The sequence below is a fragment of the Thermobia domestica genome, chromosome 15, assembly GCF_964235325.1.
Source record: "Thermobia domestica chromosome 15, izTheDome1.hap1.1, whole genome shotgun sequence".
In the NCBI taxonomy this organism is placed as follows: domain Eukaryota; kingdom Metazoa; phylum Arthropoda; class Insecta; order Zygentoma; family Lepismatidae; genus Thermobia; species Thermobia domestica.
In genome coordinates, this window is record NC_137468.1 from 12,011,747 (window position 1) to 12,025,274 (window position 13,528).

The following is a 13,528-nucleotide window of genomic DNA, read 5'->3' on the forward strand; positions in this document are numbered from 1 at the left end:
ATAATTGTAGAGATGAAATAACTTTCAAGGTGCAAGACGGGCGTGGGAATAAGAGGGCTGAATGATGCAGAATCAAAACTATCCACGGATATTAACTATCTTGGAAATTCAAACTGAAACAAATAATTTGAGGCTAGAACTAAAAACGAAAGCTATTTGTAAAATCTATTCCAGATAAACTCTCTTTTACCTATAACAGATTTAATTTTACCATTTTTTTTTTAAATGCAAACTCTGATCCTAAAAAAATGTTATCACATGACGTTATAAACATCGAATTTAATACAAGCTGACACACATCATTATAATGCACCGTATTGAAAGTGCACCCATAATATTTACCTCCCTACTTATATCAATGATTTATACACGGTGTATCAAAGAGGATTTACCACTTTGAAAACTCATATTGATTTATTTATTTAGCTCACAGACAGGGCCGTGCCGTGGGGGGGAAGGATTAGAGTAAACGACGAGGACGCCCCCCGGGCGTCGAAGTAAGGGGGCGAAAAAATCGCGTGAAAAGGGGACAAAAGAAAGGAAAAATTACTTGGAATATATGATGAGGGCGCCGTCATATATTCTCGCCCCGGGCGCTGATTTTCCACGGCACGGCCCTGCTCATAGACACAGTTTTGGTGTCATTTTTGTAGCAAAATACATCAACTTTTTTTATCTTATACCTAAAGAGGTTCAATGTGACATGACATCCATTGTTGATACAGTACACATCCCATCTGAAGTCTCACTTGCTCTACAACGTCTTCAGATGTACGGAGACGACCTGAAGATTTGTTGTCTTACCGAACATCCAGTTTCAATATAACACTTATACTATTGATAAATAGCAGGCCTACGGGGAGGATCTTTACCATACTTTATACGAAAATTACGCTGCCATACTTTCTACGAAAATTCTTCAAACCAAAACACAGCTTGCACGCTAGGCAGCAGTAAAAGTAGCCATCTTTGCTCCAATTGACGCTAGCGCTTGTGGTGGCTTGTTTCTGAACCAGTGTACTACGTGAGTCAAAACTTGATGCATTGTGCTACAAAATGACACCAAAACCATGTCCAAGATAAATGCATAAATCAATATCAGTTTTCAAAGTTGTAAAGTCCTTTTGATACACCCTGTACTTTACGGCCATTCCTAGACGCGCATTATTTTCAAACTAAATGGTCGGATCAAGACTTTTGGAACACATTATAAAGTTACCTCATCTCAAATTTTAACAAGGTACTTTCTGTATTATATTTCACTCTAGCACGATACTTCTAAACAACATTTACAGGTAAAAGGTGCTGAAAATTGTTCGTATATTTGCTTCTAAGTTAACAAATTCTGGATTGAATGATCTACGCTAATCTAGATAACTATATAAACACATGCAAGAAAGTCATTACGTTGTTGTGTATTAGAATCTAGTAAATATGTTCTTTGAATTATAAGGGGGGAGGGGGGGGGAGAATCTTGTGCTTCACACATAGTCCATGCAAAAACATTCGCTCCTACGGTGATTCACTATTCTCTGTGAAGATTACTTCTACATTACGTGCTATTTGTGAGTCTCATTCAAATTATCTATACTTAAAACCTAACTCTCACTTTCTAATACTAATACTTTTATTTGTTTTCATATTTTAGTCATATATATGAATAAAGACACAGTTCACTTTCACAGAGGCCAGCTCCCCATTTGTTTCTTTATGTAGGGAAACTATAAATGTATGACACGACAGAGAAGTGTAGGCGCACAGAAATCTGCTAACCTTGGGAAATTATCGGCATGAGAGCACACACGGGTTTACATGAAGTTAACTATAAGAGAGAGACATACAGTCAATCAACTTTAATAACTGCTAACCTTGGGAAATTATCGGCATGAGAGCACACACGGGTTTACATGAAGTTAACTATAAGAGAGAGACATACAGTCAATCAACTTTAATAAACAGCAGAGAATTTCAGTGACTTCTTGGATGCAATACACACAACAATAATACTAGCTGAACCTGCGCTCTCTACACAGCGCATCATTCACATATGAGTATGAATCTTCTTGTCATTCTTCACATCTGTACATGTCCCTTTACAGACACAAGTAAAAGTAGTCTTGATAAAAATCGGTAAAGAGCACCATAAAGGGCAGATTTTTTCGACTATATTTTCAATATCTCGCACCGTTTGCAAGATTTGAGCCTAGTTTTGCTAATTCATGTATAATCAGCGTTTTCTTTCTTCTTGCATGCAGTATGTAATAAGCAAATACATTACATACACAATTAATTATAATGTCAGTGATAGTCCTATATGGTGTTCATTGGGCAAAACACACCAAACAATAAGGATTCATCTTACACGTTAGCCTGGAGAAATAGTTATCCTTTGTTTTTTATCATCATTTGGCCATGAAATAAACACCTACGGGATATACAACCCCTGTATACAACAGTGTTGTGTAGGAATACGTAAGTCGTAGGATATGGTGCTTTACTTTTTTAAAATTTCAATACTTCCAGTGTACTACTAAAAATGTAATAAAGAAATAACGGCCAAGTTTTCTAAATATTTAATTAGAACTGGACAATCTACACAAAATTTGGAATCGACCAGCGAAAAGAGCACGTTTCTAGCACTTGTGGGTTTTCAAAATCTCATTGTCGAAAGGATTGGGAACAAAATATAAACTTTTCCCTGGAGACAAACATATAAACCTATCATTTTAATATATAGATTACGAAAGCCTTTATTTTAAGAATTACAACATTTAACGAAAAAAAAAGCAGGAAGATGAAACAAATGCTAATTTGATAGAATTCATCGAGCTGAACAAAATAACATGGTGAGTACAAATTCTGATGAGCAGTTTTCGCGAAAATAGTCACAAACGAATTTTTATGGCAAGAAAAAGTATATCGTTCGTTGCCAATATTAATTGATAGTTTTTATTCTGTTGAAACACATTATTTATTTATTTTTGCAGTGTATACGTGGCGTCTTCATAAAGCATCGAATCTTATTTTTTTTCCCGCATACACCAATGAAGTGCGGGAGACAGACGTGTAGTGAGCGGTCGTTGGATTCAGTTTTTTGTAAAATGATAGAAACACCTGAGCAGCGATATTGCATCAAATTTTGCCAAAAGCTTGGAGATAATTCAAGCAGAAACCATTTAATCGGATCGGTACATTCGATTTTGAAGGAGAATTTGGGCATGAGGAGAGCGTTCGCGAAATTTGATTCAGGCTTTCATCGCTAAACACGACATTCCTGTGTGTCATCATTCTCCCTACTCACCCGACATGGCTCCGTGTGACTTTTGGTTATTTTCCAAGCTGAAAATGCCACTAAAAGGGACCCGATTTGAGTCAAGAGAAGGCATCATGCAGAATGCGACGCCACGGTTGCTCACCATTCTAAAAACTGCGTTCTAGAAGTGTGTCCAAGAATGGCACGAGCGCTGGGAGAAGTATGTGTATTACCAAGGAGACTACTTTAAGAAGATTAATGTTTCGGATTTCCAAATTTTAAATGTTCTTTTGCCAACCAAAGGTTCGGTACTTTTTGAACATACCTCGTATGTAACACAAACACTTACAGTGTTAACAAGCCAATTATATTTATTGTTTGGCTTCTAATGGTGACGCACATACTTCTTGTAACTTTAAATGAATCAGTTTCTTTCCTGTTTTAACTACCCGAAATAATAAGGAATTAAGTTAGCAACATCACTGTTCATACACTTAAACATCATGCAAAAACGGTGCGGCAGATTTAGCTGTGTTTGTTTACAGGAAGATGGAAGAAACTCACAATAATATTCGTGGCAAAATGATTCTTCTACGTTTACGTATCATTCAAAACTGATTTCACTCATTTGTTGTGATCTGTTTAATAGTTACAAGTTAATGGTAAAAGTTTACGTAAATCATCATTTAATTACTACGTAACCCATTAAGAAATAAACATTTAACTTGGCCATTTGCCTAATTTGACCTTATGGTTGGAGAACCGAGAAATAAACATTTAACTTGGCCACTTGTCTAACTTGACCTTATGTTTGGAGAACTGAGAATGGATGGCCAATTGCCTAATTTGACCTTATGTTTGGAGAACTGAGAATGGATGGCCATTTGCCTAATTTGACCATATGTTTAGAGAACCGAGAAACAAACATTTAACTTGGCCACTTGTCTAACTTGACCATATGTTTGGAGAACTGAGAATGGATGTCCACTTGCCTAACTTGACCTTATGTCTGGAGAATCGAGAAATAAACATTTAACAAAAGGTGGTACTTTATTTCTCGGTAACCACTGGTCGGATCTGAATGACATTCGGTTGTAAGTAGCCTGGCAATAGATGCTGTGTTCTACAACTTTGCATCGCGGAAACTTTGATCTCGGTTTATCGACTGTATTCTGATTGTTTTTAAATACTTTTCCACATTTTTACTTACTGGACACTGGCAACCTGCCTATTTTGGATAGGTTTCTCACAATGACAATATACATTTTTTTTTTTTTTTTTTTTTTTTTTTTTTTTTTTTTTTTTGCTGTAGTTTAATAAATGGATCTAAGAAGTCACTGTAAAATTACACTCACACACAGTACCAAGCATACACTGACAGTTTGGTTGTACGACCACATGTAAATGAAGGAAAAAAACACAGGTAAAAACAACATTGTAATGAGAACTGCTAGACAATGTTAGTAGTTAGTTGTTCTTTCACTAAAATAGAAGAAAAATTACATAATTCGTATCAAATCAGAAGCGAATAATAAACACTAGTTAAGCACAAAGAAAGCACAAGAAAATTCATATCCACATTAACAGCAAACAGCGGCACAGTACAACCCAGATTTATTAGCGATATTATAAACGCTTGTAAATAATATCACTGTTTCACACATTAAAATAGGTCTTGATTCAACGATTTAAGAGTATAGAGTCCAAAGTGAGAAAAAAATTAAATTAAGAAATATTTACTTACATGGCTAAATACAACATAGGCACATACTGAAGGCATTTAACTTTCAAGCCTTGAACGGCTCATCATCGGGAAGTAAAGAAATGAAATTTAGTGCTAATGTTTACAATGACCAATATTCCACCGAATAACTCTCTCTAGTTCTTAATTCTTTTCTCGTTAAGAACGTGTTAAATCTTACGGCTTGAAAACTGTCCATGTAGCATCTTCAGTGTGTGTCTATGCTCATTTTGATTTACTCTAGAGCAGCGATTATCTGGATTGCCAATTACTTTTGGTCTAAACTTTTTGTCGTATCTCTGTGCAGGAATTACCTCCCAAGCACTGTCAACTATGTACATAAATACCGTGTATATATATCATCGTACATTTTGTCATGATTTGTAAAATTATCTATATATTAAAGTACAGTACTTCACTACAGTAATAACTTTATTATTTTAATGCAATATACCATACAAGGCCTTTTTCGCCCTTTTTTCCAATTATCCGGATCGGGTCCGGTCGTAATCAGTTCAGATAATAGGTGCTCTATTGTATATAAAGTACATAATTAATACCCGATTATAATAATTATTATTCTAATGAAAATAAATCATACAATACGCAGGTTCTACCAGAGTCATTGTCAAAAATTGTAATTAATAAGACTTTTCCATATGTTCACCCGGTACTTTCATGAATTTCCGTGAATAAAGACAATGAAAAATATTAACAATAACAGTGTCATGTGTACACCACGTGGACAAGTTTGGTTTGTATGGCGTGATATTTTCTTCATTGATACTGAAACTGGATGTGGTAATACATTTCTACCACTTCCAGTTTTTGTAAAGAGATCAGAGTGGAGATTAAATATATTCTTTCCATGCTTTAATTGATTGCAGAATTTAGCTTCGTACTATCTATTACAGTTTTTACTCAACGGCGAACAACATTAAAACCGGAAGTCGTTGATTTATGCCACTTCCGGTTTGAAGAAAGGGTTATCAGAGAAGATGGTATCTGGTTTTAGAATAAATATTGAAACCAGAAGTTCTGTGGATTTTTATCACTCCCGAGTTTCATAGAGTTAAGAATGGAGATGAAATGTATTTGTGGGGTACTTAATAGTTTGCACGAAACCGCCATTTATTATCTATTGTCATTTTTCTCTATAGTGATCAACGTTAAAACCGGAAACGGTTGGTTTCTATTTCCGGTTTGAAAATCACCTTAACCAACGAACTCAATTCGTAACTTTTCACCAGGGCCGGCTCTTATCATAGTGCAATAACCGTGCATTTGCACAGAGCAGTAAGTTTCGAGGGGCGGCAAAATCTGTCATAACTATATTACTTTAAATAAACATTTCTTGTTGGAAACAGACTTCATGATGATGGTAAATTAAATTTACTAAGCTGATCTTCTATTTGAATATTACATTCACAAATTATGTTTAGGTCGCATTAGCTTAAGGTCACATGGACAGTGCTTAAAGCAAATAGTCAAACAAATCCCACTATGAATTGCTTGATTGTTGTCAAATACAAGAACTCAATTCTCGAACAGTGGCGGAATGTGAGGGGAATGCTAAATAGCTAGAGCCCTGATTGTTTTGCAAAGGGCTTGGACAAACTGAGGCAACGGTGTGACAAATGCCTGAATCTCAATGGGGATTATTATCTGAAGAGGTGAGGAAGGATCCACCTACACATGTATGTATAATTTACAAATGCTACAGCTTAGGGAAATTTATATATTGAACGACCCACGTAATCGTCTGCAAATCTTTTCTTAAAATGCAGTTTGGTATTGAGCAGTTGTCTTGTACGCCAAAGACGACATAGGTAATCGCACTGAAAGATGATGGAAGAATTAACAGAATGGAGACATGACACGGATCAAAGTGAAACCTTTCATATTAACATTGTGCGCTCGTATCACTTTGGAACAGCGCTCCCAGAGAAACCATCTAATCTTGACCTACAAACGTCAATAGGTAAATCCATATATGCTTGATTTACGGGGCTATCCAAAATTGCTCTACTTCAGAATAAATTTAACAAACTTACCTTTGATTAATTTGTGGGCGGTACTCTTTTATTTACTGCATTTAATATTTAATGTATTATGAACTGTACAATTTGGGCGTTCCTTGACACCCCCCTAACAGATCTGCAAGGAATTTAGGAGAAAAACACGGAACTTACATATTTACATTATCATATTATCGAGTTTTTTCATATGAGTTTGCCGTGTACACGAAATAATATAAGATAAAATTCTAAGAAATGAGAGGCGTTCCATGTCAATTGCCCAAATCTGCTGAGGAAGGCATTAGGGAACACCGAAACGGCACAGTAAATAGTACATTAAATGCTAGACGCAGTAAATAAGAGTACATTCACATACTATCTATAAGAATACTCATTCATTCTAGATTTGGAATATCTTGTGTAAAATATAAGAAATTCTGACCAAACCATGTACTATTTAATAAATAATACCGTTACAGTTTCGGTCAGACACATTATAAAATACAACCTCTAAGACTACAACTTATATATCTCAGAAAATGAGAGGAGGTCTTATCTAAGATGCAGTATGATCTATCCTCTCATTTGTAACAATTTTTAATTGATTAAATATTTTCACATTTAATAATACACCTTTCACTTGAAAGCTTAAGCTTTTAATTGAATCATCTGAGTTTGTTAATGAACAACTTCAATTGTATTAACAAAAAACTGGCTACTTACCAATGAATCCTCCCTTGAAAAATTTAAAGATTTTGACGTTTCGGAACTCTCAGCTGGTTCCTTCCTCAGTGGCAAGATTCATAAATACAAACCTGCATTGAACCATGATACTGGCAACATTGATCGAACGTGGGTACCTACCTTTGATGCATACTTTGGATCTGGCAATAGTGGCTTAACATAGACACCGCGTTCTTGTTTAATTCAGTTCATTCTTTTTTCACTCTGCTCTGGTCATCTCAGGATCTTTTTTGTACGTTACTTTTATATAGTGGTATGTATTCCTGGTTTTACTCCTTTTATCTCCTTTCCGTTTTAATCTTTTTTACCTTGCCACTGAGGAAGGAACCAGCTGAGAGTTCTGAAACGTCAAAATCTTAAATTTTTCAAGGGAGGATTCATTGGTAAGTAGCCAATTTTTTGTTAATTTTGAATATCCCCCCCCCATGAGCCCATGTAATTATAAACTTAAATTGTATTTTATAATGTGTCTGATGAAGACAAAGATACTTTGTCGAAACTGTAACGCTATTATTTATTAAACAGTATATGCTTTAATCAGAATTTGTCTTTTATTTTATTACATACGTCAATTCATTTCATAAATAATCAAACCTACAATTAATTATTATAGTTTATATCCATAACGGTCGTGTATAACAAACAAAAACAATCAGAAAATGATAGTATTACTTATATAAAGCAACAAAACACATCCTGCTGGATTCACAGTAAAGCACATTTCACGACCGGATGACTTACCTACTATAATCGCTAGTATTACCAATCCAATGACACCCATGATGATCATCATCTGGAAATAAGCAAAGTAGTTCATTACTTCAATATCCACGTTCTCTACATTCATTATATATAATTATATAACATATTTGGAGACTTATTAATTTCAAAGTTTAGCTCGACTATCATTTTAAGTTTTCTTCTTCACTTGCCAAAAATAATCATAGTATATGCTATTGCCTTTTACAACAACAACTGAACAGCTCGAGATAAAGCGTAATAAGACACTATTGGTCCAATTATCAGCTTGAATCCAGTACACTGCTATTTGTGAAAAAATGCAATACCAAGAAAGACAAACACGTGTCTGGAATGCAATTTATACAACACTTGTTTTTGCTACAATCACCTAAAGGAAATCAGATTCTAACTGAAAACAGCAATAAATAAATAAAACGCTATCAAATAAGAAAAAAATTGAAATAAAAATAGAAACAATCTTTCTTGAAAATAATAAACAAAATAAATCTTTTAAAAAGTAAAAAAAATGTTTTAATGAAAATTACTTTCTAAAAATATTCTATTTAGGCATGATTAAAAAGAAACGATTGGGAGCCTTCACATATAGAGTGGCCCAAAAGTAGGTATACAGTTCCATGTTGATCGGCCTATAACATTTTACGTAATTTACTTATTATTATCCATAAAGGTTTGAACTAGTTTAGTTTATTATTTGTTTTTCATTTCTTTTCACTCATACATTGAACTTGGAATAGACTGAAGCAAATAAACTTTATCTTAGTAAACTAAAATGTCATACTTGATCAATACAGAGCTGTATACCTACTTTTGGGCCACTCTGTATGCAATCACTTGATTTCCATGAGAATTGAAGAATTTATAAATGCATTGGGAATGAGAGGACTCCCCATGCTTTTTTTTCTAGTCATGTTATAAACAGAACTTTTTAAAAATGTTATTTTCTTGAAAACCAACTTTCTTCTTACTTTTTAGTACGATTTATTTTGTTTGTTACTTTTTTAAAAAAGAGACAAAGCATTTTTTAAAAAGTATTATTGTATTTTCTACTTTTTTGTCACAATTATACACGAGGGTTGTTCAGAAAGTAAAGAATGATTGTGCACCGCGCGCGGCGCCGAACCCCACCACTGCGATCGCGATCGTTAGCTCTTTCCTTCATCTCAGTGAGAACCGAGTCTCCATACTGTGCGGTCACGCTACTTGTTTTTGTAGCGATTCAAAATGGCGGCGCCAATCGAAAATTCCGACAAATGTGAAGTACGGAGTGTCGTTCGTTTCCTGAACGTACAAAAAGTTAAGCCTATTGAAATTTATAGTCAAATAAAGAATGTTGACAGAGTAATGAACGAGTCATCAGGGAAGAAATGGTGCATTATGTTTAATTAAGGACGGACCAGTGTGCATGATGAAGATCGGAGTGAGAGAGACGCCATCACTTGTTACGGAAAAACTGATGGAAAAATCGAAGAAAAAAATCAGGAAAACCGGCGTTTCACTTTGAGCACATTACACGAATCTTTTCCACAAATTTTTGGATGGATAAACAGCTCGCAAACGAGGAACTCAAGCAAGCAGTGACAGCCTGGCTCAAATCTTTCGCGGCAGATGAGTATAACATCAGTATTGAAAAACTGGTCCCACATTACGTAACGAGTTGGGTTGATTAACATCCTTTTCAGCAGCGAGGCTATATGAGACGGGACATACTGATTAACGTGGAATCCGAATCATATGAGCTCCCGCTGGGAATCAAACCCGGGTCTCCCACGCCAACGTTATAACAAGTGTCTTGACAACTATGGCGATCACACAGAAAAATAGAGTAAGATCCTGTGGCTTCGTAAATAAAGTTTTGTGCTGATATCTTTTGTTTTTATTTAACCACGCCCAAACGTTCTTTATTTTCTGGAAGACAATCGTATACTTTCTCTATTGTTGTACACTCTTGTTTGTTTTCTTTCCTACATGCTTTCCGCGACTCGGTATCTTCGGACACTACATTCCATTATATCTACCTGGAGAAAAGGTTCAAAAACATACACAAAAAAGTTTTTTTTCTTTTTGGGGGGGGGGCGGGGCGGAGTGGTTAGCGAAGAAATCACACTAAGGCTATAAAAGCATTAGATATTCTAAGTGGTTCGTTATAAATCCATTACAAGATCTATCCGAAAAGTAAAGTCATACATTTTATTGTGAAGCGACTGTGCGTTGCTGCGCGCTCGATCCGCCGGGATCAACTACCGAACAAGTGCTTATTCAGTTTGTCTCCCAGTTTTCGGAGATGAAGGATGGTCAATTTCGTAAATCTCTATTCCGTCTCTTGTTCAAGTCGCGGCGCTCACTGGAACAAAGATATGTGATCAAGTTTTGTGTGAAACTCGACAAGTCTGCAGCAGAAATTTTTCCAATGGTTCAACAGGCTTCAGGGATGAGAGTTTATAACAAAGGCAAGTCTACAGATGGTACAAGGTGTTTCTGGAAGGCCGTGAAGAGATCAAGGACACAGCTCGCGCTGGACGCTCGTCAACCTCCTCAAACAACAAAAATGTGATTCGTGTGAAAGAACTTATGCAAAAAGACCGTTGAATGAGTATTTATTCGTTTAATGGTCGACATATTAAATACTCCAAAAACTATCCTCCCTGAAAGGACATTGTTACAGAATAATTGATGATGTGAAAGCAGCTTGTGAAATGGCTTTATACGCACTTTCTGAACAGGCCTCCTTCCAGGATGCCTTCGCAAATTGGAAATACCAGTGGCAAAGATGTATCGACACATGAGGACAATATTTAAAAGAATTTGAATGTACAAGTATTATTATGTAGATAACCTGAATAGGCCTTCCACGATGCCTTCGTAGATTGGAAATCCCGGTGGCAAAGACGTATCGACACATGAGGACAATATTTTAAAGAATTTTAAGGTACAAGTATTATTATTCTTATTATTATGTAAATAAATATTTTTTTCTACTTGTAGACTTGGTGACATTACTTTTCGAACAAACCTTGTATAGTTAATCGTAGCCAATGCTTTTATATCCTTACAATTAGAACCTTTTCTGCATTTTACCGACAAAAGTATCTTATTTTGTGCATTTTATGAGTGATTTACAACGATGACTTGTACATGCCACCTCCAGAGCTTTTCTGGTTGTTGCATACCGAAATAGGATATAATTAATAGTTAGTAATAATAATTAATTCAGCAAATAAACACATAAAATTAACAATGGAGCATTGTATTGTCTCCGGACTTACGTCACTGTACAAAATTTCATCCCTGCGTCACTTAGGAAAATTATTTAAATTAAGGTTTTTAAAAAAAAAAAACAAGCGGAAAGCATAAAATAAGTCGAAATAAAACACAAAAATAAATAAATGAACAATGAAATTTCCAGCAGGGTGGGTGGTCTCATGGTTCTCTCTTACAAGTTCTATGTTCATTACAGTCAAAGTCTTGCATCCCGTACTGTGGTTACATTGCGTAGTACACTATCCGACCATCGCTCCGTACGATCTTTTCTGTGTACTTATTACAAAATAGTGTGGAATTAAAATTATTTTATTTCTGTAATAACTTGAAAACAGTGAAAATCTAAGAACGTGAATGACGAGCGCTAACACTCACCTTCAGATTCTGTAACCAAAACTTCCTCTTCAGCTTTCCGGCTTGTTGTTCAAACTGTGATGCGCCTTGCTGGAGAGCATCTGTAAAAACAAATGGTACACATGTTACTACACAAATTTTACACACAAAATATATATATATATATATATATATATATATATATATATATATATATATATATATATATATATATATATATATATATATATATATCCAGTTTTAACAGAACTACATATGAAGAAATGCCAGTACATGGCAAATCGTTGTCATCAGATACAATATCTACTAAAATGTAGAGATGATTATGGATTTAAATTCTGTATTAAAAAAATACAGAACTAAAGAGCGAGGAATACAAAACAGATCTCCAATGGGTATGATTTTCAGAGTTTAAAGAAAGAAATTGAAAGAGAAAGAGAGAGAAAACAGCCTACTACAATATTCATAATTACTTTATATTCTAGTGTTCTTTCAATGTGTGTCTTAATATAAAGGCCAAGCACAATTAATAAGCAACCTGCCTTGGTAACAGGTATCAAGTCTTTTAAATTAGCTAACTTTCATCTACGTTTGCAGTTTTCATTAGGTTCTTTATTGGAGTAAAACAGCTGAAAATTGATTCATAGAAACTTACCTAAAAGACTTAATATCGAGCTTAACAATTTATTATAGTGTTCTTTTATTAGCAACAATTATAGACCTCCTTAACACAATATCATCTATTTCATAAATTATGTATTTTTAAAACAAAAGTAATAGTTTAACAAAACTAAATTCTCCCAACACGTAGAGTTACTTTGACCATTAATTAATTAATTAATTAATTAATTAATTTGAATCTACATTAAAGAGACTATAATTAACAGTTAAGGAAAGAATTGATATAACTTTGAAATAATAAAAATTAAACGTATTCAAGTACTTAGAGCATACAGACTAACAACTCTTCCACAAGATCTAGTCTGAATGTTGATAGAGAGAAGTTTGTGAAAGCATTGGACTTCATCAACTATTAAGTCTGCGACAAGAGTGAAGTGTCTATTATCAAGGAAGTCTGTCGTTCCAAATGCTTCATAAAGAAAAATACCTTTGTAAGAAATACCAAGAAAAAAAGAAATCAGGTTTCTCAAGTATTTTTAAACTTCATTCTTTCCGGCCTTGCATCTAATAGTGCCAGATGTCTTCAGAGGAAGTGAGGAAATTTACAAGTGAGTGACCAATTCTTGAAAAAGACAGTAGCAAGAACTGTCAAAACAATAAGACAATGGTTTCTGCAAGCAATCAGGATAAGCACTTGAAAATTTTAAAAAATACGAACCCCTGTAACTTTAAATTGTATAGGAATGCGATTTTTCAGGTTTGCACAAGTTGATGCAA

The 13,528-nt window shown here is 34.7% G+C and overlaps 1 protein-coding gene across 5 annotated transcripts in view; it reads right to left on the bottom strand.

Annotated features, from left to right (window-relative positions):
- Positions 1-13,528, bottom strand: part of LOC145672076 (neuronal synaptobrevin-like) — a 66,416-nt gene that overhangs the window by 17,090 nt on the left and 35,798 nt on the right. For 4 of the 5 annotated variants that reach the window (XM_081741321.1, XM_081741320.1, XM_081741322.1 and 1 more), the window contains exons 4-5: positions 12,152-12,231; positions 8,498-8,549 (exon numbers count right to left, since the gene is read on the bottom strand). In XM_081741321.1, coding sequence (XP_081597447.1) covers positions 8,498-8,549; positions 12,152-12,231 — 132 coding nt within the window. Of the gene's footprint in view, positions 1-1,868; positions 1,918-8,497; positions 8,550-12,151; positions 12,232-13,528 lie in introns of all 5 variants that reach the window. The other variant, XM_081741324.1, reaches the window with a different exon arrangement.